At 37.8% G+C, this 28,000-nt stretch overlaps 1 protein-coding gene and 1 pseudogene across 1 annotated transcript; both read right to left on the reverse strand.

Annotated features, from left to right (window-relative positions):
• Nucleotides 1-98: 98 nt before the first annotated feature.
• On the reverse strand, nt 99-27,977 carry ECD (ecdysoneless cell cycle regulator). The gene is given in 14 exon segments (XM_020894977.2): nt 99-389; nt 1,009-1,223; nt 2,773-2,840; nt 5,296-5,479; nt 5,613-5,719; nt 13,771-13,856; nt 15,407-15,535; nt 17,186-17,314; nt 18,202-18,394; nt 19,976-20,154; nt 20,265-20,352; nt 22,591-22,708; nt 25,903-26,111; nt 27,753-27,977. Coding segments are annotated over 13 exon segments (1,932 nt in total). The 5' UTR covers nt 26,108-26,111; nt 27,753-27,977; the 3' UTR covers nt 99-158.
• LOC110138217 (tRNA (guanine(10)-N(2))-methyltransferase homolog pseudogene) lies at nt 3,472-5,289 on the reverse strand (annotated as a pseudogene).
• Nucleotides 27,978-28,000: the final 23 nt, after the last annotated feature.

The raw sequence follows: 28,000 nt of genomic DNA on the forward strand, positions 1-28,000 counted from the left end.
GCAAAGAGGGCAACATTTGGGGCTCAGAGAGGAGAAGTTAACCTATGAACTTAAAATGAAGAAAACATTTTTACTAGATGAGTAATCAAAACTAAAGATGAGCATAGTCAGACTCAATATTTATTCAAGAAGAAAAAAAGAGAGGCTAGGTTGGCTTGCTAATCTTTCGTTGGCTTACTTGTGGGTCTGTGATCAGCACTGTCAGGCAGCTGCACACCCATGCTTTGTAAAAGGTTGGAAGCAGGTCCTGCTAGTCCAGCTTGGGAACTATAGGACTCTAATATGTTTGAAACCAGGTTCAGGTCTACATCCACTGGCGTCATAACAGATCCTCCTGTGCCAGAATCTTCCTCCTCTGAATTGTCATTGGTAGTCTGGGATAGAGGTTCCTTGTTCATGGAAGGAAAAGCAAGTCATTAGACAATAGGCGACTAGGTTGGATGGAAGTTACAATAAAAAGCAACAATGTCAAGTTGAGTTACATATTAGAAAGGAAATTCCCTTCTTGATAGAAAGAAAATGAAGTCTAATAATAAACTATGTAATTTAACAGACACATTAAAATTTGGTTCCAAAGATTATAGCATACTTCTTCCTAGGATAAGTTTCTACAAATTATATGGATTCCTTCCCAATTTTGAAATAGTCCAAGGGAGATAACCAGAGGTAAGGAGATACATTTATAGCTTGCCTAAGAGTTTTAAAAGAAATAAACAAAAAAATGAACAGTTAAAAGTAAATAAATAAAACAGAATCTGAAATTTTCTCTAAGTGAAAGAAGCTAGATTTCTTTCCTACCCACACGTAACACAAAATAAGCAGTATAATTAAGCTTATGTTTAAGAAAATAATCTTTCATTCAACCAGAGTTAGGAAAAAAATCAACCTTATTCAAATGAAAAGATCAAATTCAAATCACAAAAAATTACCACAAATGAAAAACTAAGATAAAATAATTTTAGCTGTCCTTTGTACTAGATTGAAAAGGGAAAGAGGTTGAAAACATACCATTTGCTTCTGGGTGATGAAACTTTTGGCAATGCTGGTATGTGCTAGTTCCTGGTCCATCTGGGCCATGTATGACTTGAGATCATCCAGAGTCCCTTTGACAGATGCTTCTTCTCCAGGCTCCTGTGTTTCAAGATCCAAGTCATCATCACTGTCTAAACATTCAGAGTCTTCCTCATCCAGATCATCAGAGTCTGACTCATGGGGCTTTGAACCTACACAGACCCCAACACAGAAAGAGTCACTTGGTACATTTTTTTGGCGTGACTATACATCTCAAAAGAATTAGAATATTCTCTGCCAAAAAAAGGTGAATATACACAGGCAAAATACTTCAGAAAAATCCCCTCCAGAAAATGATACTGCTGGCAGACATTTGCAGAAAAGTACATGGGCTAAGCTGAAAGATTCCTTTTTTTTTTTTTAGGTGAATTCAACTGATGAAAAATTTTTACTTAAGAAATTTAAAAACTACATAATACATGAATACATTCTAATGTAAACATTCAAATTACATAGAGTTATTGTCTCACATTTCATTCTTTTCCTAGAGTTAAGCATCTTTTAACAGTTCGGTGGGTACCCACACTTTTATTTACATAATTCTGTGTGTGTCTGTATGTGTATACAAAATATTTTTTACACAGATATATTGAACTATGGTTTGCTTTTCTATTTATTTATATATCTTGGAGGTCCTTTGCTGTCAAAACACAGAAATGGACCTCATTCTTCACTAAGGCTATACTGTACTTCATAAAGTTAATGTACTATGATTTTTTTGGCGGGGGGTAAAATTGTACTATAACCCAGTTTTTGCTTCTACAATGTTGCAATCACCATCTTAGCACATGCAGCTTTTTCATGAGGTAAATTCCTAGAAGTGAAAATAGCAAAGTCAAAGGTTACGAACATTCTGGAGTACCAAACTGCCTTCAGAAAAGACGACTTACACCTCCACCTCCACAGCTGAACAGTGCTCCTTTCTCCCACACTTGAGCAAACTGATTATTATCAACCTTTAAAATTTTTCCCAGTATGATGGGCCAAAAAAATAATTCTTACTTTTATTGTATACTTACTTGTTTACTAGAAAGAGTTAACTATTTTCAAATATTTATTGATTATATTTCTTCCTCAAGACACTGCCTGTTTATATCCTTTGTTGATTTTTTCTTAATTGGGCTATTTGTCTTTTTTTTTTTTTTTAGTAGACTATTAAGTGTTATTGTGCTTAGTCGCTCAGTTGTGTCCCAACTCTTTTTGACCCCATCGACTGTAGCCTGCCAGGCTCCTCTGTCCGTGGGGATTCTTCAGGCAAGAATACTGGAGTGGGTGGCTATGCCCTCCTCCAAGGGACCTTCCCAACCCAAATATCGAACCCAGTTTCCCGCACTGGAGGCAGATTCTTCACCAAGGAAGAATCCTTCCCTTCTATACCAGGGAAGCCCAGGATATAAGTGCAGGATGTTTAAAAGAGAGAAAAAAAAGAACAATGTAATACGGGAGCCCATGTAAAACCCTATCTAACACACAGCATTCATTCACTCAACAAAGATTTAATGAGCAACTACTATGCCAGGCACTAAGCAAGGCATCTTCTGCAAAATTACTTAGTAGGGCAACAATTAATAGTTGAAAGCAACTCAAAATCACACACACACACACAAAACAAAATACAAATGAGATCCAATGCTCCAAAGCTCTAGCAATCTGTATACAACTTACAGTTGCAAAAGAAAAATAAACATCACTGTAACTCACCTAAAATCTTATCAAAATAATTAAGAAAAGAATCTGCATCAAAAGTGATTGGAGCCTCAGAAGGTTCTCTGTAAGATTAAAGGAAAAAGACAATTTATCCCAAACAAAACTCTTTGAAACTTTGTCTAAATTGGTGCCATTCTTAGGAACACTACCAGAGATATACTTTCAAAGGAGGCATAGCAAGGAAAACGGTAGTTTAAATTTTAAAAACCATTATGCTTACTGATCTTGTAGGGCAATAGAAATGGGAAAGATAGATGAAATAAAAGTAAAAACTGCACTTTGATTAGGCACATTTTAAACTTATGTTGATTTAGGGATCTGCCAACCTACCACCTCCCATAAGATAAACTAGCATTAGCAAAAGAAGCGATTTATCCAAATTCATTTAAATAAAGTCTATCTTTTTAAGAACCAAACCTTTAAACATAAAAAAGGTCAAACCTTCCCAATCCCTGCTTCTTTTTTTTCCTGCTGTCTTAAAGAGAGAATACTGAACATAAATTTTAATCTTATAAAAAATAAATAAATAAATAAATTTTACTCTTATGAGGCTAATGAGCATCAACACTAATAAAGATGTATTTGGCTGGGCAAGGAACAATTCCATCTACCTGTTTTCCCTATTACTTGCCAAACATAATACCTCTTGTTCTCTGTTATTATTTCTTCCTCTGATAAACTTTTATCCTCCTCTTTTTTGTTGCATTTATTTTATTAAATAAATTTATTTAAAACAGTACATTTTCTGTATTATACATAAAAATTCACATACAGATGTCTTTTCTATCAAATCCTTATTCTTTCTCCATTGTCAAAAACCTTAATTTTTCATTCCTGCTAGATTTTTCTTCCTTGGTAATCCTTTATCTTACCCCACTGAAATATTCTCACAGAAGGAATTATGACCTGGGTACAGAAGAAAGTGATTGCTCAGCAAATGTGAATACTGGTCCCGGTTCTCAAATTCCTTCACCTTTTCCATTGTTATCAAGCACCTTGATGTGTGACTGGAAAGCTTCTGCTCGCAGTTGCTGGTGAGTTTCAAGCAGAGGTGCCAGGATGCCATCTGCTCAGTGTATTCCTGTGTGTATACTGGTAACCAATAGATGAGTCTTCCACGCAATACGAGGGTCTCTGCTGAGAACTTTAACAGGTCAAAGAACATATCACACCGATGATAACTCAAGGAAACAGGAACGTGGCTTTCTGGATATTTTTCTATTCCCTTTGGTATTTCCTTTCATGACCTGGTCTTCTTGTGGATTCTCTAATACCATATGGAAGATCAGTGATGATTGTTTCAAAATATGTGCCCTTCTTCCAGGAAGGTTTAGATGCATCTGAAACCAAGACATCAAGGTGGCCTTTCCCAAGCCATGAACAGTATTGTAGTCTATGTCTGTCCCATATACATATGCACCAAAATGAGCAGAAGCTATCAGAAGGCCACCTGTTCCAACAAATGGATCAAATACAGTATCATTTTTTTTTACTTTTCCATGGTTGGCCATGATGAATGATAAACCCGCATCCATGCTTGTATTTCAAATAAAGTGTCTCTTTTTGACACTGTATGACTCAGTAAGTTCTCTCTGTTTATCTGCAATTCATCTACCAAAATAAATATTATGTGGATTCTCAGGGATGTGGTTTGGGTCCTAACCATAATCCTCCAAAATAGAGAATACATGTTGTGGCTTCTTTAAATTCACTTTCCCTTCAAATGGCAGAAATTCAAGTGCATCTATTCATCTGACTTTTTCTTCTTGTGTAAATGTTTTATTAAATGTGTGAATCTTTATTTTACATGTAGAATCTGAATGCAGAAATGGAACCATTTTCTCAACAGGGCAGCTTTTCAGAAAACTGTACAGCTCCTCCAGACACTTTCCATGACCCCATAGTTCAAATATAGACTTGGCACACACAGAAAAATTAAGTTTCTGGCAATATCTTCAGAGGGAATGCTAAGAATCCAAAAAGGAGACTTTTCGTAAGTTTCCTGACTACTGGTGAACTAACCTCCAAAAAATGAAAGCAAAGACTTTATCTCCGGAAGGTGGAACTCCCGGTATTCCTGGGCCACGAGCAGAAGATAACCTGTTCAAGGTACCTGGCGGCGCTCATCCTCCTCTTCTGAGTTTGAAGCTTCCAATCTACTTAAGGGTACAAGATCAGATGTCCGATCCTGATGAGAGCTAGATGTTAGAAGTCCATAATATTCTGAGTAAAAGCCTAAAAAGTAAAGTATATAGTTGCCCTGCACAGGTCTGGGGCAGTGGCCTTTAGATCTGAGTGATCTCTCTGGCTTACTTCAAGGATCATAATCAGGTTATTAGAAATCTGACTCCACATAAGTAAGTTATCATAGTACTAGGTACCAAAAGAGGAAAACAAAGCATTGGAAATCATTTACCAAAAAAAAAGAAAATTAAAGACCACAGAACTGGCAATGATTGGATGATGCCAACATAGAGACTCTAACTATTTAGATAATTATACTTTAACAGAAATTACCGAGGCAGCTCTGCTCCTTTGTGGGTTGAGACTTTGGATATGAAAGCTTTCATGCTCTCTGAGACTTGAGTTAAGTCACAGTTCTCCTCCTGCCCCTTGGAAACAGACTCTGGCTCTTTTTTGCCAGCAGCTTCCTGCAGCAGCTGGTCCAGTTGATCTGGTGAGAGATCTAACCACCGTTCATCTGAAAAAGAAGTGTGACACTGCCATGCTACACTCACATGAAACAGGTATACTCTCAGTGAAGTACCCTCTGAGACTTAGCGGGACACTTTAATTCTTTCTAACTCTGCGCTCTATCCTGGCCCATCACTTACCATCTTCTGGGGGAAGATAAGCTTCTTCTTTCTTAAGCTCTTCTATATCAAATGGTATTGTCTGCAATAATGTTAAGATTTCTTCACCTGGGCTCATAGCATGAGAGCTATAAAAAAATGAAAGACATGGGTATTTAACGAGAACTTAGAATAATAACCACAAAAACAGAGTATTTTAAAGTTGGAAACAATTATCTAATTTGTTTTTAAACATTTGTTCAGGATACTGAATCCTTCCTCTCAAAATTTCACCAGGAACTCAAAATATAAAAAGAGCTCAAAGAAAAACTGCTTTGAGGAGGTCCCTGGCAGTCCAGTGGTTAGAGCTTGGTGCTTTCACTGCCATGACCCCTGGTTCAATTCCTGATTAGAGAATGAGGGTCCCAGAAGCCTCACAGCACAGTCAAACCAACAAAAACCCACAAAGTAAAGAAAAGAGAAACTGCTTTGCAGAAAAAGAAACCATCAACAAAATGAAAAGACAACCTAAAGAACGGGAGAAAATATTCACTAACCATATATATGATATGGGGTTAATATTCAAAATATATAAAAGAACTCATTAATAGCAAAAAAAACCTCCAAGTTATCTTATTCAAAAATGGGCAGAGAAAATGAATAGACATTTTTCCAAAGAAGATACACAAATGCCAAGAAAAGGTGCTCAACATCAACTAATCATTAGGGAAATGCAAATAAAAATCACTGTGAGATATTGTCTCACACCTGTCAGAACGTCTATCATTAAAAAGACAAGAGAGATCAAGCATTGGCAAGAATGTGGAGAAAAGGGAACCCCCGTGCACTGTTGATGGGAATGCAAATTGGTACAACCACTATGGAATACAGTATGGAGGTTTCTCAAGAATTAAAAATAGAGCTACCATGTGACCTAGCAATCCCACTTCTGGGTATTTATCCAAAGGAAATGAAAACAAAATCTCAAAGACATGTCTGCATCCCCATGTTCACTGTAGTATTATTCACAGTAGCTAAGACTGGACACAACCTAAGTGTCTACAAACAGATAACTGGATAAAGATGTGGTGTGGATGGATGAATGGACAGACAGATAAATTCACAGAGACAGAGATATACACGGGCTTCCCAGGTGGCGCCAGTGGTAAAGAACTTGTCTGCCAATGCAGGAGATGTAAGAGACGCAGGTTCAATCCCTGGGTCAGGAAGATCCCCTGGAGGAGGGCACAGCAGCCCACTCCAGAATTCTTGCCTGGAGCATCCCATGGACAGAGGAGCCTGGCGGGCTACAGTCCCTAGGATCACACAGAGCTGGACACAACTGAAGCAATTTAGCACACACACACAGAGATATATACACATATACACTGGAGACACATATATATACTGGAATATATATATATATATATATACACACACACACACACACACACTGGAATATAATGGAATATTATTTAGCCATGAGAGAGAAAGAAACCTTGTTATTTGCAATAATGCCCTATACCTTGAAGGCATTACGCTGAATGGGATAAGCTAGACAGAGAAAGTTAACATGGTATCACTTATATGTGGAATCTAAAAAAAAAAAAATAAAGTCAACCTCACGGAAACAGAGAATAAAAGTGGTTGCCAGTGACTAAGGGGTGACGGAAATAAGCACAAAAATCCCGGAAAAAGGATTCAAACTTTCAGCTGTAAAGTAAATACGGTCATAGGATCTAATGTGAAACATGGTTACTATAGTTGACAACACTATTGTGTAAATGAAATTTGCTAAGATAGTAAATATTAAATGTTCTCAAATACACACAAAATATAAATAATGTGAGGTGATGAATCTGTTAAATAACTAGGTGGTGGGACTCTTTTTCATAATGTATAGGTATATCACCACAATGACACTTTAAGTGTCTTACAGTTTTGTCAATTATACCTCAGTCAAGCTAAAAAGAACCCTGAAAGACTGCTTTGATTGAAATGGAGGCTGGAGGCTCGGAGACCTGCTCACCTTGCCTTCCCCTCTGCTCCGCAGCAGGCTCCATGGACCACCATCATGGAGCTGCTGATTTAGTGTAACTCTTTCAATTTATATATATCATATTATGAGGAAATGAAAACCCAGAAGAAAGTACACACAAAAATTAATCTATCATGTATTAAATGATAGGCTAGTGTTTCACATACATTTTCTTATTTTGCCCTCTAATTACTATTACAAGAAGGTAATAATCCTGTTTTACAAAGGAGAAACTCAGAGCCCAGTGAATTTCTTTAACTTTTGCAAGGTCGTTGAGGTGGACAGAGCAAAGGCTTGAAATCAAGTCTTCTGATACCATTTTGTGTTCCTCTTACTATAAACTGATAGGGAAATACACACAGAGATTATTTATATGACAAGTGAGCTATTTTATGATGGTGATGTGATTTGTTATATAAGTTTATGGAACTCTGTCTGAACTATTTATAATGGAACAAACCAAGTTATATAATGGACTTGCATTAATTTAATAAACATTTGCATACCTTGCTGAATCATGTGGGTAACAGGGAATTATCCCTACTCTGTAATATGCAAATAAAAAAAGACAGAGAAAAGAAATATACACAAATAATTATGATAAGTTAAAAACATATAAAGTCGCACAGAAATACCAAATGGTTCAAAGAATCATAGGAGAAGGTAATTACATTCACTGGGTAGAGACAGAGACGTTAAAAAAAAAAAAAGAGCTAATGGAAGAAGCTGAGTTAACCCTTAAAGATTCAAGAGAATTTTGATGGGTAAGACAGGATAGAGAAACTAGGCAAGGGGAAAAATGAGCATTTGTACAGAGGTGGGGAAGTGAGGAACATGTTCAGAGAAAGCAAACGGGTTCAATTTGGCTTAAGGGTGAAATCTGAGGCTGAACAGATGGACTGAAGAGTACAACGAGGCTGAAATGGCTAAGTTTAGACTCAATGAAGTAAGGAGTGAGTGATCACTGATGGCTTCTTTGTTATTTTTAATTTTTGCTTTAAAATAACATAGACAAGTCAAAAAGGTAATATATCCTTACCACCCAGACTTAAAATACTGCTATATTTACCTCTAGTCTAAATATATGACTACATTAATAAATTTAACATAAAAACCAAACTAGTAATATATGTGGTGGTGGTGTTTAGTTGTGTCTGACTCTTTGTGACCCCATGGATTGCAGCTTGCCAGGCTCCTCTGTTCATAGAATTTTCCAGGCAAGAACACTGGAATGGGTTGCCACTTCCTCCTCCTCCAGGGCATCTTCCCAACCCAGAGATCGAATCTGTATCTCCTGCAATAGCAGGTGAATTCTTTAAGCATGTACTTTAAAAAATATATGATAGACAAAGTTAGTATTCCCTTTGGTGATCACCACTACCAGGTCCAATCTGTTTCTCTGCTGCCCAAAAGTGACAGCTCTCACAAGAACCTTTCTGGGCCACTGAGTAAGTAGGAGAACACTGTTTTCTTTATCTGACATGTTATTCTCTTGATACCATTCCCTCAGTATCATCTGTCTGCCTCAATCCCTGACATTCTTAGATCTCTTCTGAAAGAAAACCTCCTTGGAAAGGTCTCCCTGGTCAACCCTTTCTAGAACAGCAGCCCTTATGATCTCTCTCCCCAAATATTGCCTTTTCTTCAAAGTACTAATTACCATCTATTATCATATAACGGTTTATTGTCTTTCTCCTACACTAGCATGCAGCTCCACAGGGCAGGGAGAATTGGGGTTCACTTGTTGTATTCCCAGTGCCTAGAATAGGGCCTGGCACATAGGAGATAATAAATACTTACTGAGTAAATGAAGATATATTTATCTATAATATGTAATATTTTGTGTATTTTTACAGTTGATACCCATAGCACCTACATTTTACTTGTATTTTTCATTCAACATTGTATTTTTTAAATCTATTCATTTAGACTAGTGATTCTCAACTGGTGACAATTTGGCAACATTTGGTAACATTGTTGGTTGTCACAATTAGTGGGGAGTGGGGAGTCAGTCCCAGGGGAATTTACTGAGTAGAGGGCAGAGACATTGCTTCATCTTATAATGCACAGGATAGTTCCCCACAGCAAAGAACCATCTGGTCCAAAGTGTTAATAGCGTCAAGGTTGAGAAATTCTGACTTAGATTTATGGATATTTATATAATCTCTGGTTAACTAAAGGATAGTAAGCCATCATATAAATACACTGAAATTCATTTACCTACTATTGGTGGACACTTCCATTGTTTGTAATTTTTCACTATTACATTCTCTAATAATTTTTAGGAGAGGGAAGTAATATGATTACAGATATATTTCAAGCAGATTCTCCTGGCTCTGATGGTTGAATTGGAAGAGAAGAGTAACTAAAGGCTAAGAAATAAGTTTAGGTGTAGCTATAGTTCAATATGGCTCACTTATATGACAGAAAGTGAAGAAGAACTAGAGTCTCTAGGGAAAGTGAAAGAGGAGAGTGAAAAAGTTGGCTTAAAGCTCAATATTCAGAAAACTAAGATCATGGATCTGGTCCCATCACTTCATGGCAAACAGATGGGCAAACAGTGGAAACAGGAGAGACTTTATTTTTTGGGGGTCCAAAATCACTGCAGATGGTGATTGCAGCCATGAAATTAAGACACTTACTCCTGGGAAGGAAAGTTATGACCAACCTAGACAGCATATTAAAAAGGAGAGACATTACTTTGCTGACAAAGGTCTGTCTAGTCAAAGCTATGGTTTTTTCAGTAGTCATGTATGGATGTGGGAGTTGGACTATAAAGAAAGCTGAGCGCCGAAGAATTGATGCTTTTGAACTGTGGTGTTGGAGACTTGAGAGTCCCTTGGACTGCAAGGTGATCCAACCAGTTCATCCTAAAGGAGATCAGTCCTGGGTGTTCACTGGAAGGTCTGATGTTGAAGCTGAAACTCTAATACTTTGGCCACCTGATGTGAAGAGCTGACTCATTTGAAAAGACCCTGATGGTGGGAAAGATTGAGGGCAGGAGGAGAAGGGGATGACAGAGGATGGGATGGTTGGATGGCATCACTGACTCAATGGACATGACTTTGGGTGGGCTCTGGGAGTTGGGTGTTGGACAGGGAGGCCTGGCGTGCTGCAGCTCATGGAGTCACAAAGAGTCGGACACGACTGAGTGACTGAACTGAACTGATAGTTCAGTAATTAAGTAATTAGAGTATCTAGCCAGGCAGTAAGGAAAAAGAATGTTAAGACACAATACTGAACAGTATCTAAGGACTGGATCCAAGGAGAGCCAGGAGGTCTGGGTGATAAGAAGGATGGTAGTACAATGAAAAGATAGCAGGAAACAGTCGAAGACATTAATTCAGCTAATAAAAACAAAACAAACAAACAAAAGCTTTAGGAAGTCAAGAACAGGTCTGGAGGGAGATGTGAGCTTGGTTTCGAATTGCAAAGAAGTCATTCTGGTTGGTGAATGGGAGTTTCTCCTATAACACTCATGAAAATTTGGATATTGAAGCTATTTGCAGTAAGTAAATTAGGGTCCATTTGCTAAAACGCTGTGCAGCACTTATCAAAACATTTTAAGGTCATGGGAAAATGTAAAGATCACAACAAGTAAAAATTATGAACAAGATACATAATTTCTTGATAATGTAAAATTTTTTTAAAAAGTCAATTGGTTACAGGGAATAAGAATCCTGAAAGGCAGTAAATCGGAAGAATGATAATAGTGGCTAACTCATGATATAAAATGGAATAATAATAGCTTACTCGTGACATAAATTTTTCCATCTTACATTTTTCTCTATTTGCTATATGAATGAATGTTATTTTTATAATAATAAAAGACATTATGATTTAAAAAGAATTACCAAACCCTCAATCTATCTTATTTCATGGGAGAATAAGATAGCCCTAAATCTCCTACATGCTGCTGTTGCTGCTGCTGCTAAGTCATGTCAGTCGTGTCTGACTCTGTGCGACCCCAGAGATGGCAGCCCACCAGGCTCCCGTCTCTGGGGTTCTCCAGGCAAGAACACTGGAGTGGGCCGCCATTTTCTTCTCCAGTGCATGAAAGTGAAAGGTGAAAGTGAAGGCGCTCAGTCCTGTTGGACTCTTTGCAACCCCACGGACTGTAGCCCACCAGGCTCCTCCGTCCATGGGATTTCCCAGGCAAGAGTACTGGAGCGGGTTGCCATTGCCTTCTCCTCTCCTACATGAGTCTCTCTAATTTCTTAACTTCTCTTCACCTAAGATTATAAAGTAATGCTGTTCAACAGGGGAGTGGTCTCCCAGAGGTGACAGAATTCATCTGGGGGAGATTCCCCTAACTATGAGAGCCACCTCCTTTACTTTCTTTCCCAAGTTTCCTTAAAACCTACCCTAAGAAGGCATCCTCTTTTCCACAAATTACTGCCGTGAAATTGATGAAAATGGGACAAAGGCACCCCTAGACACTTAGAAAAGAGTGGAAAAAAAAGTGTTAGCTGTTCAGTTGTGTCCGACTCTGGAATCCCATGGACTGCAGCCCAGCAGGGCTCCTCTATCCACAGAATTCTCCAGGCAAGAATACAAAAGAATAAAGACTGCTATAAAGTCATTACTATCCCACAGATACTGAGGTTAGAGTTCTCTCAGCATCAATTTTGCTTCATACAATCTTTAAGTAACATTTATTACACATATATGTAATGTTTGAGAAGTTGGCAAAACAACTGGGGTTCAAAACCAGTTCAGTTTGAGGAAAAAAGCCCAACAACAAAACAAAACACATCCACACACAACTGGGGACCTTCTGAGCCACAACATTTACAAAGTTATTTCTTTCATGTTACTTAATAGCTTTAAGTACCTCAAATTCAGTTTTGCAAACATAAACTGATTTTTTTCCAGTGCTCAAATTCTGACCTTTGATACCTCAGCCCAATAAACTCTTCTGCAGAAGCTCCATTTTCCTTGGGCCACAGTGGCTAGAAGTGCCCTCATGGGACAAGTCAGACAAAAGGGACTTTCTTCTTTCAAGCATCCTATTCCCTCTGATTTTTGCTTGCTTTTTCCTCCAGTGTCTTCAAATAACTGGTTGGTTTCTTTTAATATTCTGTCCAGGGTTATCACTGCAATTAGCAGGGGGTTAGTCTGATATGATACTCCAGTATTACCAGAACTGAAACTCAACTTTATCAAATTTTAAAGGGCAGCCATTTTCTTCCATGTGGCTTCCCTCATAGCTCAGTTGGTAAAAGAATCTGCCTGCAATGCAGGAGACATGGGTTCAAGGCCTTGGTCAGCAAGATACCCTAGAAAAGGAAATGGCAACCCACTCCAGTATTCCTGCCTGGAGAATTCCATGAACACAGGAGCCTGGCAGGCTACAGTCCATGGGTCGCAAGAGTTGGACACGACTTAGCAACTAAACTACCACCATTTTCTTCCAACCCTGTGCTCATTTCTTTCTTCCCCCAGAAAATATATGGCAGGTTAGAATGAGATATGATTTGGAAGCTAAATGCCTGCTTCATCCTGTGTTTCAGATCCACCTAAAAAAGCTGAACACAGCCCAGAACTCCCACAGGAATTAAGAATTCAATACCAGAATCCATGAGTTCAAATCCCTAGGCCTGTCACTTTGAGCTGTGTGCTGCTGCTACCCCACAGACGGCAGCCCACCAGGCTCCCCCGTCCCTGGGACTCTCCAGGCAAGAACACTGGAGTGGGCTGCCATTTCCTTCTCCAATGCATGAAAGGGAAACGTGAAAGTAAAGTCGCTCAGTCGTGTCTGACTCTTAGCAGTGTAACCTTTGGCAAATTATATAACTTCTCTTAGATTCAGTTTCTCGGCTGTGGATAGGGAAAATAACAATTAAATCTATTTCACAGGGCTTTAAGAGGGGATTAAATGAGTTAGTGGCCTAAGCTTTTAAGTATTCAATATTCATTAGCCATTATATGATGATGATGATGGTGGTGGTGGTGGTGGTGGTAGTGATGGCTACAAGTGCCAGCAAACTCCTATAACAACACCTCCTCTCTCGACACCAGCTCCTTCAGTAGTCATGAGTCCTGCCATTAACAGTTTAAACATGGAAACTCCAACATGTGCAGCAATCTCAGGAGTAAGTAACTCCTTAACTTCTGGCAAGTTATCACTCTGCTGCCCTGTTTGGGTAGAGATAAACTCACCTTTCTGGCCGATTTACAGAGAGCTGGAAGTAGTTCTTGGCCATTTCTAGCCTTTCTTGGTACTGAACAGAACCTTCCATCAGTCCCTAAAAAAATAATAATGCCCATGAGAACCTAATATAGATGGTATCATTAAAATAACCTGCCCACCAGCAACTTTCAGGGAGGCAGTATACAATACAGTACTAATATATTGTACAAAAATCATGAGGTCTGAGTCCTCATCCTTGTTTTGTCATGGACGTACAGTTTCTCCAAAAAAGGGACTAGGCTAAATGTAATGGGCCCTCATCCTTTTCACCATTTAGGGCCTCTTTCCAATTTGGGAGGTTTTCTATCATTTTCTATTATTTACTAATAACTTGTTATAAAGAAACAATTGATTAACTAGCAACTAATTTATAAAACAAAGTACAAATAGAGCTCAAAAAATAGTGTAATCCTAACCTTAACTATCATTTCTACCTTTCACAGGCATGTTTATGATGGCATTTAAGCTTAATACTTTACATTCTTTAAAAATATACTATAATATAAGCAGTTTTCCATACCACTACACAATCTTTAAAATTACCATATTCTTAAGGACTTTTCTACTTCTTGGATGTTTCCTTGAAGTGTAGATTATTTAACATAAAGTTTCCCTATTTGCAAGGCAGGAACAGAGGCACAGACGTAGCGGATGACTTGTGAACACAGCAGGGGAAGCAGAGGGTAGCAGAAACTGAGACAGCAGCACTGACGTATACACACTACCGTGTGTGAAACAGGCAGCACAGGGAGCTCGGCTCTGCGCTCTGCGATAACCTAGACGGCTGGGGCTGTGCGGAGGAGGGAGGTTTAGCAGGAGGGGATAAACATACACTTAGAGCTGATTCATGGGTTGTACAGCAGAAACACAACATTGTAAAGCAATTATCTTCCAATTAAAAAGAACAATAAAATAAAGTGAAGGCTCCAAGTTTGAACTTCTGTATAATTCTTGGAATACAGTATCAAATTACTTTGCAGTTAAGGTTGCGACTATTACGATGTTATCAGCAATGTATAGGTGTACTATTTTCACCATATTCTCAATAGTGCTGAATATCTTTCATATGCTTTTTACATAAGTGAAAAATGGTCTTTATTATTGTGTTAATATACATATCTTTACTATGTGTGAGAGTGATTATTTTAAGAGAAATTTACTAGTTCCCTTTTTGTAATTTTTTTTTATTGGAGCATAGTTGCTTTATACTGTTGTGTACGTCGCCGTACAGCAAAGTGAATCAGTCATACATCTACATACATCCCCCTTTTTGGGGCTTTCCTTCCCATTTAGGTCATATAATTTTTTAATCTATATCTTTGCTAATTTTTCTATTTGGTGTCTTCATGTTTGCTTCATAGATTTGAACAAGTTATTCATCTGATACAAATAATAACTTTTATCACTTTGTATAGATGTTATTAATTTTTCTAAAATACTAGAAACAGTTTATAGACACTCCCTTATTACCACCAAACTAGAATGGTCCCTTTTAACTCTAGTTCTTACAATTATGTTACACATTAAATATGGACCTAACACTTCAGATCACGGGCTTGATTTTGCCTGGACTGTACAATTTAAAGAGTGTATAGTAAGTCCTACCTTAAAGTAATCATTCTTTTTCAGACTTTCAAGGAAGCCAGCCCAGAGTGGTGATGTAGTCACAAGGGATTTTTTGGAGTCAGAAAAATGTGGGCTACATTTGGAACATAAGATCTCAAATCCATGAGCCTACATGGAAAAGATAGAATTTTTATTATTAGGTTACTTTCTTTCTATTTAACCACACTCAAGAACTAGGTGACTGGACATATGGGTATGTGAACATTTATAATATTCTTTAAATTTTATGAAAAAAATATGACTTTAATTCCAAGTTTCTTAATCTCTACAGATTACTAAAAATTATAAAGGGGAAGCAAATATCAGAAAACAAAAAATTCTTATTTTCCTGGAAGAGATTTCTCTTCTCACTGATTAAAAAACTAGAAATTTAAACTTGCTTCTTGCTTGCTTAAAAAAGGTTGCAAAAGGTTTCTTATCTAACACAATTATAAATGAATTACGCATGGTCTTAGGAATAGTAAACAGAGGGAATCACTTCATTTTAAGAGTCCTTTGATTAAAAAATATAGTAAATGCACATGGCAAAATAATTCTAATAGGGAGCTTCCCTGATTACTCTGGAGAAAACTACTGCTGAAAATTCTTTGCATATCCTTTCAGAAGTAATCTTTGCACTCAGGCAGATATGTGTGTGTGTGAATACAAATATCCTCCTACTTCATCCCCTTCATCACTAAATGGCAACATACACACTGCTTTGAACCTTGCTTTTCTCTTAGTGATATGCCCTGGAGATGATTTCATATAAACACATACATTTATCCATCTCATTTCATGAACAGACCATAATTTACTTTCCAATCTTTTGCTACTATAAACAATGCTTTCACGAGTATCTTCATATGGCTTTGTGCACAAGTAAAATATATGGAGGATAAATTTCAGGAAATGAAAATGCTGAGCAGCAGGGTTTGTGCATTTTAAATATTATGGAAAGTGATAAACTGTTCTAAGAGACTGAATCAACTCATATTCCTATCAATAATGTTTGAGGGTATTGCTTTACATATTTTTACAAACCTCATATTTGTTATCAAACTTCTGGATACTTGTCAATCAAATGGTGAAAAACATTACTTTGTAGTTTTAAATTGCATTTCCTTTATTATGAGCAAGTGTCAACATTTTTCATAAAAATAATTTGTATTTCCTTTTCTCTGAACTATCTGTTAATGGTTTCTGATCATTTTTGATTGATTACTATTTTTTTCATCTTGAATTGCAGCAGTGCTATATACTAGATAAAGCAACTTTTGTCATTTACTAGTTTTTTTTTTAACTCTTTGTCATTTAAACTGCAAATATATTTTACACTTTCTCCAGGTTAATTGTATTTTGACTATATTTATGGGTTTTTTCCATATAGAAATGTTTAATTTTTATATAATCAAATTTATCAATCTTTTCTTTTATTGTTTCCAGTTTCAAGTCATGCTTAGGAAGGACTTTCTTACTCATATTTTCATAAATTTTCCTACGAAAAATTTTCCAAATTTTATTATTTTGTTTTCTTCACTTAAATATTTGGTCCAACTGGAATTTATTTTGGCATAGATGTGATATCCAACTTTTCAGATGGACACACAGTTCTATCATCCCTTACAGAATAATCCATTTTTCCTTATTTCAAATACCACATCTTACTACATTCTCACGTTAATAGAGTGTATTTTTAGATTTCTAAGTTGTATCATTACTCTGTGAAGAGCCCTTTGATGTTAAGGAAGAAAATTAAATCTTCTGGTTCAACATTACCAACTTCATGCCCAATTCATGGGCTCAGGACTGGGGATGAGACAGAGGAGGCAGCTTGTATCCACTCCACTGGTCTGGCACAAACTTTTGTTGCACCAACTGTGCATATAGACATTCAGTGAAAGTGACCTGGACATTGGGAAACAAAATATGTGAGTGTCTTCCTAAAATTAAAATGCCTGACTATCATTTCACAGTTAACAACAATAACTTCATTTATGAGCTTCATATTCAGATAAATGCAAAGAAGACTCAACCTATTTACTGTCTACATTTTTTAGTAACAGCTTTACAGGATATAATCCACACGCCATAAAATTTACCTTCACTGTCTATATTTAGTTGTCACTAAGGTAACTCAAATCATTAGTTACATAACATGGCAATTTTGGCAGGTAGATGATAAAGAATAATTCTTAATTCTCTGGAGGAAATGAAATGTTTTATTGCTAAAAGATATAATTGCTCAAATAGGGAAAATCTGGTCAGAAATAGCTAGGAAACATTGAGATATAAAATAGGAAGTCAGGTCTCTTGCAGTCTTCCTCTTCTGGATAGGAGAAAAGAAAAAATCAAGGATATGACACCAGTCAATCCTAAACGAAATCAACCCTGAATGTTCATTGGGAGGACTGGTGCTTTAGTTGAAGCTCCAATACTTTGGCCACCTGATGTGAAGAGCCGACTCACTGGAAAAGACCCTGATGATGGGAAAGATTGAGGACAGAAGGAGAAGGGAGCAACAAAGGATGAGATGGTTGGATGGCATCACCAACTCAATGGACATGAGTTTGAGCAAACTCAGAGGGATAGTGAAGGACAGGGAAGCCTGGCGTGCTGGAGCCCATGAGATCGCAAAGTTGGACATGACTTAGCAACTGAACAATAACAAAAAGTCTATATTAACTTGCTATGAGGACACAGAATATTCCCAATTTTTTCCTAGTGAACAATTAAAATAATGTTCAATATTCTTTTCAGTGAGAGAAACTAAATGACCAAGAGAGCTATCTTACCGATGTCATTATTCGTGTTTCAGGCAAGAATGTCTTGAAAATACGACAGGCTCGCAGGTCAATGGGGTCCCGGAGGTAAAATGCCTGGACTCCTGCAGCCACCAATCTGGGGTGCTGCTTCAGCACTGCTGCAATGCCAGCTGGGAGGAAGCAGTGTGCTTGATGAAGGGAGGCTTTAATTTTTTCTGGGTACCTGTGACAGGTAACATAATCACTTTTATTTTATGATATGACAGAGTTTATTTTCCTGGGCTCCAAAATCACTGTAGATGGTGACTACAGCCATGAAATTAAAAGACGTTTACTCTTTGGAAGAAAAGCTATGACCAACCTAGACAGCATATCAAAAAGAAGAGACATTACTTTGCAACAAAGGTCTGTCTAGTCAAAGCTATGGTTTTTTCAGTAGTCATGTATGGATGTGAGAGTTGGACCATAAAGAAAGCTGAGCACCGAAGAATCGATACTTTTCAAGTGTGGTGTTGCTGAAGATTCTTGACAGTCCCATAGACTGCAAGATCAAACCAGTCCATCCTAAAGGAAATCAGTCCTGAATATTCACTGAAAGGACTGATACTGAAGCTGAACCTCCAATATACTTTGGCCACGTGATGTGAAGAACTGACTCATTATAAAAGACACTGATGCTGGGAAAGATTGAAGACAGGAGAAGGGGACGTCAGAGGATGAGATGGTTGGATGGCATCACTGAGTCAATGGCCATGAGTTTGAGCAAGCTCCAGGAGCTGGTGATGGACAGGGAAGCCTGGTGTGCTGCAGTCCACGGGGTCACAAAGAGTCAGACATGACTGAGCAGCTGAACTGAACTGAACTGATGTAAATATCTAGGATTCTTATACCATTCACTTTCCTCTTAACATTTCATCTTGTCTTGGTTCATCAGGAGTAAAATGAGTGAGACAAAAAGAATGACAACTCTCTTGTCACCCTTGGGAATTCCTTGATGGTCCACTGGTTAGGATTCGGTGATTTCACTGCCAGCAACAACCCAGGTTCACTCCCTAGTTGGGGAACTAAGATTTCCAAGCTGAGTGGCAAAAAAAGTAACTGTTTAAAAAAGATACTCTATATGCTAAAGACTACAGGTAGGAAAAGAGAGAAAGAAAAAGTGAAAGAAATAGAAAATAAAGAGAAGGGATTAAGGTGGTCCAATAAAAAAAAAATGAAAACGTTACTACCATACTTTGAAAAGAAATTCAGAATTTATTCTCCTAAAAAATGGTGCAAAGTGTACTGAAGCAAAGCTAAAAGAGATTATTATTTAATAATGTTATGATCTGAACAGTACTAAACATTTAATAGGTACTCAAATTTGAATGGCTGAACTAATACATTATTAGACTGAGGTGTTCTCTTCTGAGTAGAACCTAACGCGCTCCAACTAAGTCAGGGAATCTCATATATTCACCCAGAATCAGAGAAAATCCTGAACAGACTGTGCTCACTCATATTTTCATCTCTAAAGGTCCGAAAATTTTTATCTATGGATCTACATAATACTTAGCCACACTCTCTAAGGTAAATAAATGCAAAAACACTGGGCCTATAACCTTCAAATGGCAACTAAAAGATACATCTGTTTCTCGATTTTAAAACATATTAAGTTTAATTTGCTGGTCAATTTCACAAAGGATGAAGACAGAATGAAAATCAGCACTAATCTAGGTGAAAGAAATGCTTAGATTCAACAAAAGACGAGCAACAGGAAGTCAAAACGCTCCTTGACTGGCAGTGAAAGTGTCAGTTTTCTTACCCTCTGATGCGTCTATTCACAGCAGCTCGTACAGATTCTGAAGCCAGAATTTTTTCTGGGTGTGTTGAGATTATACTCAGTGCTTGTGAGATAGTCAGGGGTGTGGTGGGTAACCAGGATACTGTTCCAGGCTTGTTTGGTGCAGGAATAATGCACAACTCCCCTTGGTGGAAGAATACCTGCAAAGTGATATAGTTTCCATACTTGGCACTGACAAAATCCAGGTACATATGAAAATGATGCAACATGGTTTCACCTCTGTAAATTTTCTAAACTTGGATATACTTACCCTGTTGGCACTATTATCAGGATCCAACCATTTAGGGAGAAAGTCAGCAGCTTCTATTAACAAGAATTCACCGTCATTGTCTTCAATTCTAACACAAAAGAAATTTCAACTTTGAATTAAAAGAAGTGCATATTTGCTAATAATCAAAACAGACTTGTTCTAATCCATTTTTGCCCTAATCTTAGTAAATAAATATATGAGTAAATACCACAGATTTCTATAATTATGTAGATTTCTATAATTAAGCAAAATGTTTTAAGATACCATTAAGTACTGAAGGGATAGTCTATAATTGTAAGGAGGAATTCGAGAGTGATAAGGAGAAAAAAATAAGTACATAAATAAATAGCAGTAGAAAAAAATGTGAAAAATATACCAAGTACATAGGTCTTCAAAAGGAAAAAAAAATCACATACTGCCAAGATTAGGAAAACCTTTACGGAGGAAGTACTACTGGGCCCTGAAAGATACTTTTGTTTTGCCTCATCTGCATCACTTTTTAAAAATTCAAATTTCTGAGGATGTAATACAGTCACATGATTAAAACAAAAAAATACATAAATAGTTATGTCTCTTATAAATGAAAAAGTCTCCTTGCTACTTTTGTATCTATATGCCCAACCCCTCCACCATTGTTACTTCTTGTCTATCCTTCTAGAGTTTGCTTATGTGTAAAGTAGTCAATAGGAATATAAATTTTTTTCTTCTCCTGTTGCATGAATGTTAGCACAATATATATATTGTCCCAGATTATTTTCACTTTTAATGGGTGGAGATACAATATATCCAGAAAAAGAGAGATGCTCTGGGGAGTGGGAACAGCATAAGCAAAACTATGGAGGTGGCACTTAAGGTAGAGATTTGAAGACTGATAACAAATTTTTTAAAAAAAGGACTAGAAAAACACAGTTATATCATTTTGTGAAGAGCTTTAAATGGTGGCAGAATCCAGTGAGAATGAGCTTAATTTTATAAACAAAACAAATGAAATGTTTTAGAGTAGGGAAGTAAAATGGTTTGAGTTCTACTTTAAGAATATTAATCTGGCAGAGACATAGAGGAAAAACTTCTTTCTTTTTCTAATTAAAAAAAAAAAAAACCTGACAAGACAGTACATGCTTATTAAAAGAGCTTTAGAGGCCTAGTGGGTCAGTATGACCCATCACTGCATATATAAATATCAGAATCAGCATATGAAAGGCGCTGCCCCCTCCTTATTATCCTAGTAAAGACATAAACTACCATATTTGTGCCTGTTTATTGAAAATTCTACCATTTATTTAAAAAGTATGGCTACCTATTTATAGGTGTGGTAATAGTAATGGTGCATTATCTCTTAAGTTTACATCCTAAAGTATTTAAAAATCAAATGGTATAATATTGGAGGTTTGTTTTAAAACAGTCTTCCTTCTCTGGTGGCTCAGTTGTTAAGACTCAGTCTGCCAATCGGGAGATTTGGGTTTGATCCCTGATCCGGGAAGATTCCATATGCCACAGAGCAACTAACTTGGGAATGACAAAGAATTATCAGTTCCCATAACATTTTAAAATTTGAATTACAATGCATTATTATCTACTTTGCTTCCTATCCATACAATTGTTCACTGATGTCTCTTTAAATTTCTTCTGTATATAGTTTCTCAAAAAAAAAAAAAAAATAGAGCTATAGAGGAAGACATAGAGAAATCTGTGAAATACATATATATATATATAGGTATATATATATGAATTTCTTTTTTTAAGACATAGAAATTTGATAGTGATTACTTTTGGGAAATCAGAGCAGAACACCCTTTGGTATTGCTTGGATTTTATTTACCAGGTGTACTTGCTCTCTCATAACAAGAATAAAAAAAGAAGAGAAAACCTAAACTAAACAGGTTTTGTGTGAAATTTTTTGGAAGTTAAACTCTCAGATGATACTTTAACTCTTCTTTAAGAAAAGGAAGTCATCAGCAAAAAGGAAGAAAACACAGAAATCACATTTAAAACCTACATCTGTGTGTGTGTGTGTGTGTGTGTGTGTGTATACACATCTTCCTCCCTCAAGAGCCTCCCTCCCTTTCCCTTACTCCATCCCTCTAGGTCATCACAGAGCACGAGGCTGGGTTCCCTGTGTTATATAGCAACTTCCCAATATCTATCTATTTTACACAAAGTAGTGCATATATGTCAATGCTACCGTCTCAATTCATCCCATCCTCACCTTCCCCCACTTTGTCCACAAATCTGTTCTCTACTAGGTTCATCAGTATCATTTTTCTAGATTCCATACATATGCATTAATATGATACTTGTTTAAGAATTATTAATAAGACTATAATACCTTGCTACTAACTCTGGAAATTCTTTTGTAATTTGCTTCACTATATAAACAATAAACCATTCATCCTCAATGTTATCCCCAAACTTTGTCATGCCAAATATATGTGCAGGAACATCTCCTAAAAACAAGAGAAAAGCAATGATATAATCAAATAAATTTGTCAGTTCAAATGAAAGTACAAGCAATCATTCAATTGAACAAACTTTTATTGACTGGCTCTGCTCCAGGAGTATGGCCATATACCGGGAGCTGGGGTTGCAATCCTGAACAAGATAGAAGAAGCTTACTCTTGAAGAGCTTAGAGTCTGGACAACAGGAGATAGATAACCAGTTACAAAACAAGATGATCAATGGAGGTATACACTGAGGGCTACGTGGTCATAAAGTATGTGATATCTGAGCTATGCTCTTCTGGAGGAATGACCACAGCAGGCTTCCCAGAAAGAGAGAACAGAACACGTGCATGTGGAAAGACACAGAGGCGTAACAGACAACTGTGTGTTCTGGGAGTATCAGCAGAAATTTTCAAACAAGTGCACTATCCAAAAATACGTAGAACTTAAACAATATACTCAGATAGCCAAGGGGTCAAAGAAGAAGTCGTAAGGGGAATTAGAAAACATTGGGAGATGAATGAAAACCAGGGCTTCCCTGGTGGCTTAGACGGTCTACCCACAATAGAGGAGACCCAGGTTCAATCCCTGGGTGGGGAAGACCCTCTGGAGGAGGAAATGGCAACCCACTCCAGTATTCTTGCCCAGAGAATTCCATGGACAGGTTACAGTCCATGGGGTTGCTAAGAGTCGGACATGACTAACCAACTAACACTTTCACTTTAACACTTTCAATGAAGATCAATACAACAAACCAAGCATATGGGATACAGTGAAAGCGGGGCGAGGACAAAGTTTACAGTTATAAAAGATCTCAGATCAACAACCTAGCTTTATACATTAAGGAACTAGAAAAAGAAGAACTAAACTCAAAGCTAGAGGAAGGAAATAATGAAGATTAGAGCAGAGATCAGTGAAATAGAGAATAGGAAAACAATGTTTTAAAAAATCAACTAAACTGAGTTGGTTTGTTTAAAAGATCAACAAAATTGACAAAACATTAGATTAACTAAGAAAAACAGACTCAAATAGCTAAAATCAGAAATAAAAGAGGGAATATCAACCACCTATGCCACCAAAATAAAAATTATAAGAAAACACAATGAACAACTGTACACCAACAAACTGGATAACTTCAAAGAAATGCATAAATTCCTGGAAGCACACAACTTATCAAGACTGGAACACACAGAAGTAGAAAACTTGTACGTATCTATAATAGTAAGGAAAGTGAATTCATAATCAGAAACTTCTCAACAAAGAAAAGCCCAGGACTAGATGACTGCACTGGAAAACTCTACCAAACATTTAGAGAAGAATTAACATTAAAAAAAAAAAAAACTGAAGAGGAGGAAACATTCCCAAACTTATTTTATGAGGCCAGCACGAGCCAACAAACACTTGCAAACTACTTCAACAACATGTTAAAAGGATTGTACACCATGACCAAGTGAGATTTATTCCTGGAATGCAAGGATGATTTGACACAGGAAAACCAACCAATATACTATATTAACAGAATGAAGGTCAAACAAGTGTACTGTGGAGTGTCTCAAGAGTTGCCCTGGCAAAAAAAAAGGCCACACAATGTAATATACCATATTAACAGAATGAAGCTCAAACAAGTGTACTGTGGAGTATCTCAACAGTTGCCATAGCAAGAAAAAATGCCAGCCAGGGCAGACAAACTGCCCCACCCACCCCTCTCCCTACTCCGGGTCTCCCAAGTTTCTTCAACTAGAGAAGCTCCAGTTAGAATGCCTTCATTTTTATCTACCTCACATATTAACGGCTTCCCTTGTGGCTCAGCTAGTAAAGAATCCTCCTGCAATGAGGGAGATCTGGATTCGATCCCTGGGTTGGGAAGATCCTCTGGAGACGAGAAAGGCTACCCACTGGAGAATTCTCTGGCCTGGAGAATTCCATGGGGTCACAAAGAGTCGGACATGACTGAGTGACTTTCACTTTTCATATTAAACTTCAATTTCAATTTCACCCAGAAGCAATGCAGAACTGTTGGAGGGTGTTAGGCAGGAGAGTGACAAGATCAAATTCGTTTTACAAAGGTAACTGTCAACACTGTCAGGAACTGGAGCCACTGGGACCAGACAGATTACTTAGGGGCCACCTTAGTCTTCCAGATGAAGAGGGCCTAGACTGTAGCCAAACAGATGTGAGAAAGGGTCAGATTTCAGGAGTAATAACAGTAGGATTTAGTGCCTGTGGAACATGGTGAAGTGAGGTTGTGAGGATGATTTTGAATTACTAACAAGCCTGACTACTAGGTGGATAGTAATATCATTAAGCAAGACAAGAAAACACTGTGTAAAAATTATTTTCGAGAACAAAGATAGGGAATTCGTTTTGGCCGTGGTCTATTAATGGGACAGTGTTCTTGCCAATAAGTATCACATGTATCAGTGATAAGGCAGTCAATAAAATTAACGTTTTACATTTGGCAACTGCTAGCCAAAAGGTAACAGAAGCACTAAAATGAGAGCCAGAATGAAGGAATCACAAGATGTCAGGCTCCTGATATGAAATAAGACCCCACAGAAGATGCTGTGCATGAGTAGAGCCTTGGTAAGTTATCCATGACTCACTTTAGTAAAGTTATAAGAAATGAGATGACAAAGTGCCATTATTTGGCCACAGGTTAGATCTGAAGCACCGACAATATAGGAAAGCAGTGAAGGAATGTCTAAATGCTTCTGTGTAGAAAATAGTGGTTATTTAGCTCAATTATTTCTCTTTATAAGCCAAGCAGAGCCACTCTTAGACCCTTAGCTAAACAACTGTATGAAACAAGGCAGCCTAGTAAACACACTATCAAGACAGGAATACAGAGTAACAGCTGAAAGAACTATGATTAAAGAAGCCAGCCTGAACCTGTTCAGTGTAGGTACCAGATATACGATGGCACAGTAAAGTTCAAAAGAAAAGCCATGGCTTGATAATGCTGAGTATATATTAGTTTCTAAGATAATGACTGTTAGAAAGCTTTCATCAACACAAATTTTTTTTTTTTTTAATTTTTTTAAGTTCAAGAGCTTAACTGAACTTCAGCAAATACCATTAACAGTTCAGGATATAAATCTCCTGACAACACTGAATGAACTGTGGACTATTACCCATCACTGGTGTCAGAAGGACGTTAAAAGTCACATGTATCAAAGCAAAATAAGCAAAAGAACCTTACCTTTCCCAGGTTTATATCTGAGATTGAAAGGCTGATTCTGCCAGATATAGGGGACCAGTATAGGTGCAAACTGGGTCATTATCCTCTCAATGTACTTTTGAAGGATCTCTCTGTGTTCTTCTGGGTCCCCTCGTTTATCTGGTATCAGGAACAGGCGATACTCTACGGTGTCTTCCACTGTAGCAAACTTCATATTTTCCTCCATTCTTCTTTGAAAGTTAAAGTTTCAATAATATAAACCATATAGAACAATGTAGAAGTAATATCCTAGTCCCTGAACTATGCTAGGCAATTCCATTAACATTGTTTCCCCAAATTCAGTGATTCACATACCATCATCATGATTTTTGCATTGACCACATACCAACTATAGTAACACTTATTTAATATTCTTTTAATGACAGTTTTATACTTACAATTATATTAAAAGAACTTTTAATATACAATAAATGGCAATCCAATACCACATTCCCAAACTAATAAATAAGCATTAAGAATAAAATAAAAAATGTTTGCCCTTGCATTATCAGTGGTGCATATAACACACTTTCAGAAACACTGCAATAACATCTTTTGAAACACTATCAAAAGTCCCAGATCTGCCAAAAGTCCGAGTTGTGTTCTGGACATTTCATTTTCTCTTTCTGTGGCTTTTCCCTTAACTGGAGAATGAGACTGTTATCTATCATCTCTATAATCCTTCCCTAGAGAGAAGGCAATGGCACCCCACTCCAGTACTCTTGCCTGGAAAATCCCATGGACGGAGAAGCCTGGTAGGCTGCAGTCCATGGGGTCGCTAAGAGTCAGACACGACTGAGCGACTTCTCTTTCACCTTTCACTTTCATGCATTGGAGAAGGAAATGGCAACCCACTCCAGTGTTCTTGCCTGGAGAATCCCAGGGACAAGGGAGCCTGGTGGGCTTCCGTATATGGGGTCGCACGGGGTCGCACACAGTCGGACACGACTGAAGCGACTTAGCAGCAGCAGCAGTTAAATTTTTAATATTTAAATGTTCTTAAGCACAATCTCCCTTACTCTGCAGAATTTAAATCTTTTCCATTGTGTGGGATAGAGGAATTCAAAACTACAAAACATTCATTCCTATCATTTCACGCCCAAATAATCTGCCCATGGCTCTTGATCCTACAACTATCTGTTCTAAATTTCCCCCTTTTCAGGTTTCAGAGGTATAGCTCTGGTATATTAGGAGGTTGTGAATAACTATTTTCTAAAGGTTTCGCTTACATACAAAAGTACTAGTTCACTATTGTTGCCAGGTGAGGCCTAGTAAAAGAAAAAACTGCTCTGGATCGTCCACTTCACGGCTGCAATTCGATTTTCAGACTTGTTTTTCTAACGGATTAGTAAAATGAGGTCCAGGGGAACTTGCATCTTCTATCCAGACACTCTTTCACTACAGACCGTCCAAATTATCATTTGGCCTTTTCCAAGTGCCTGCGTGCTAAGTCGCTTCAGTCGTGTCCGATTCTTTGAGACCCTATGGATTGGGAATTCATGGTACTCTCCAGGCAAGAATACTGGAGTGGGTTGCCATTTCCTTCTCCAGGGGATCTTCCCGACCCGGGGATCGAACCTGGGTCTTCCCCACTGCAGACAGATTCTTTACCATCTGAGCCACCAGGAAAGCCTTATTATGAAGAATTTAGTGACAGGGCTAGAAGGGACTTATGAGACCACGCAGGCTAAATCCACACTGTATATATGAGAAAACTGGGAGCACAACAAGAGGAGCAACCAAGCAACAGAGGCCTGGCTTGGAGTCTAGGGGCTCTTTACTCAGACTAGGCTCTCTCCTTCACCCAACAAAATGAAGCAAATTCCGCTTACGGTTCTGGGCCTGGGCCTCTTCGGCAAGTCTCTGTTACAGCACCTTTCTTCAGCCGTCTCCTACCTAGTGAGCTGGTGGGGAACTGTCAGCAGTACACACAGCCTGCCCCAGGCTGGGTCCACACGTTCGTCTGGAACCAGAACCAGAGGAAACTCCGAAAGTCTGAAAGGACTCGGCCTCGGAACCCCGGGCCGTCGTCCCGAGGCACGTCGGCGGAAGCATTAGGCGAGTGCTCCTGTGATATCGT

Source organism: Odocoileus virginianus, chromosome 7 (assembly GCF_023699985.2).
Source record: "Odocoileus virginianus isolate 20LAN1187 ecotype Illinois chromosome 7, Ovbor_1.2, whole genome shotgun sequence".
Classification (NCBI taxonomy): Eukaryota; Metazoa; Chordata; class Mammalia; order Artiodactyla; family Cervidae; genus Odocoileus; species Odocoileus virginianus.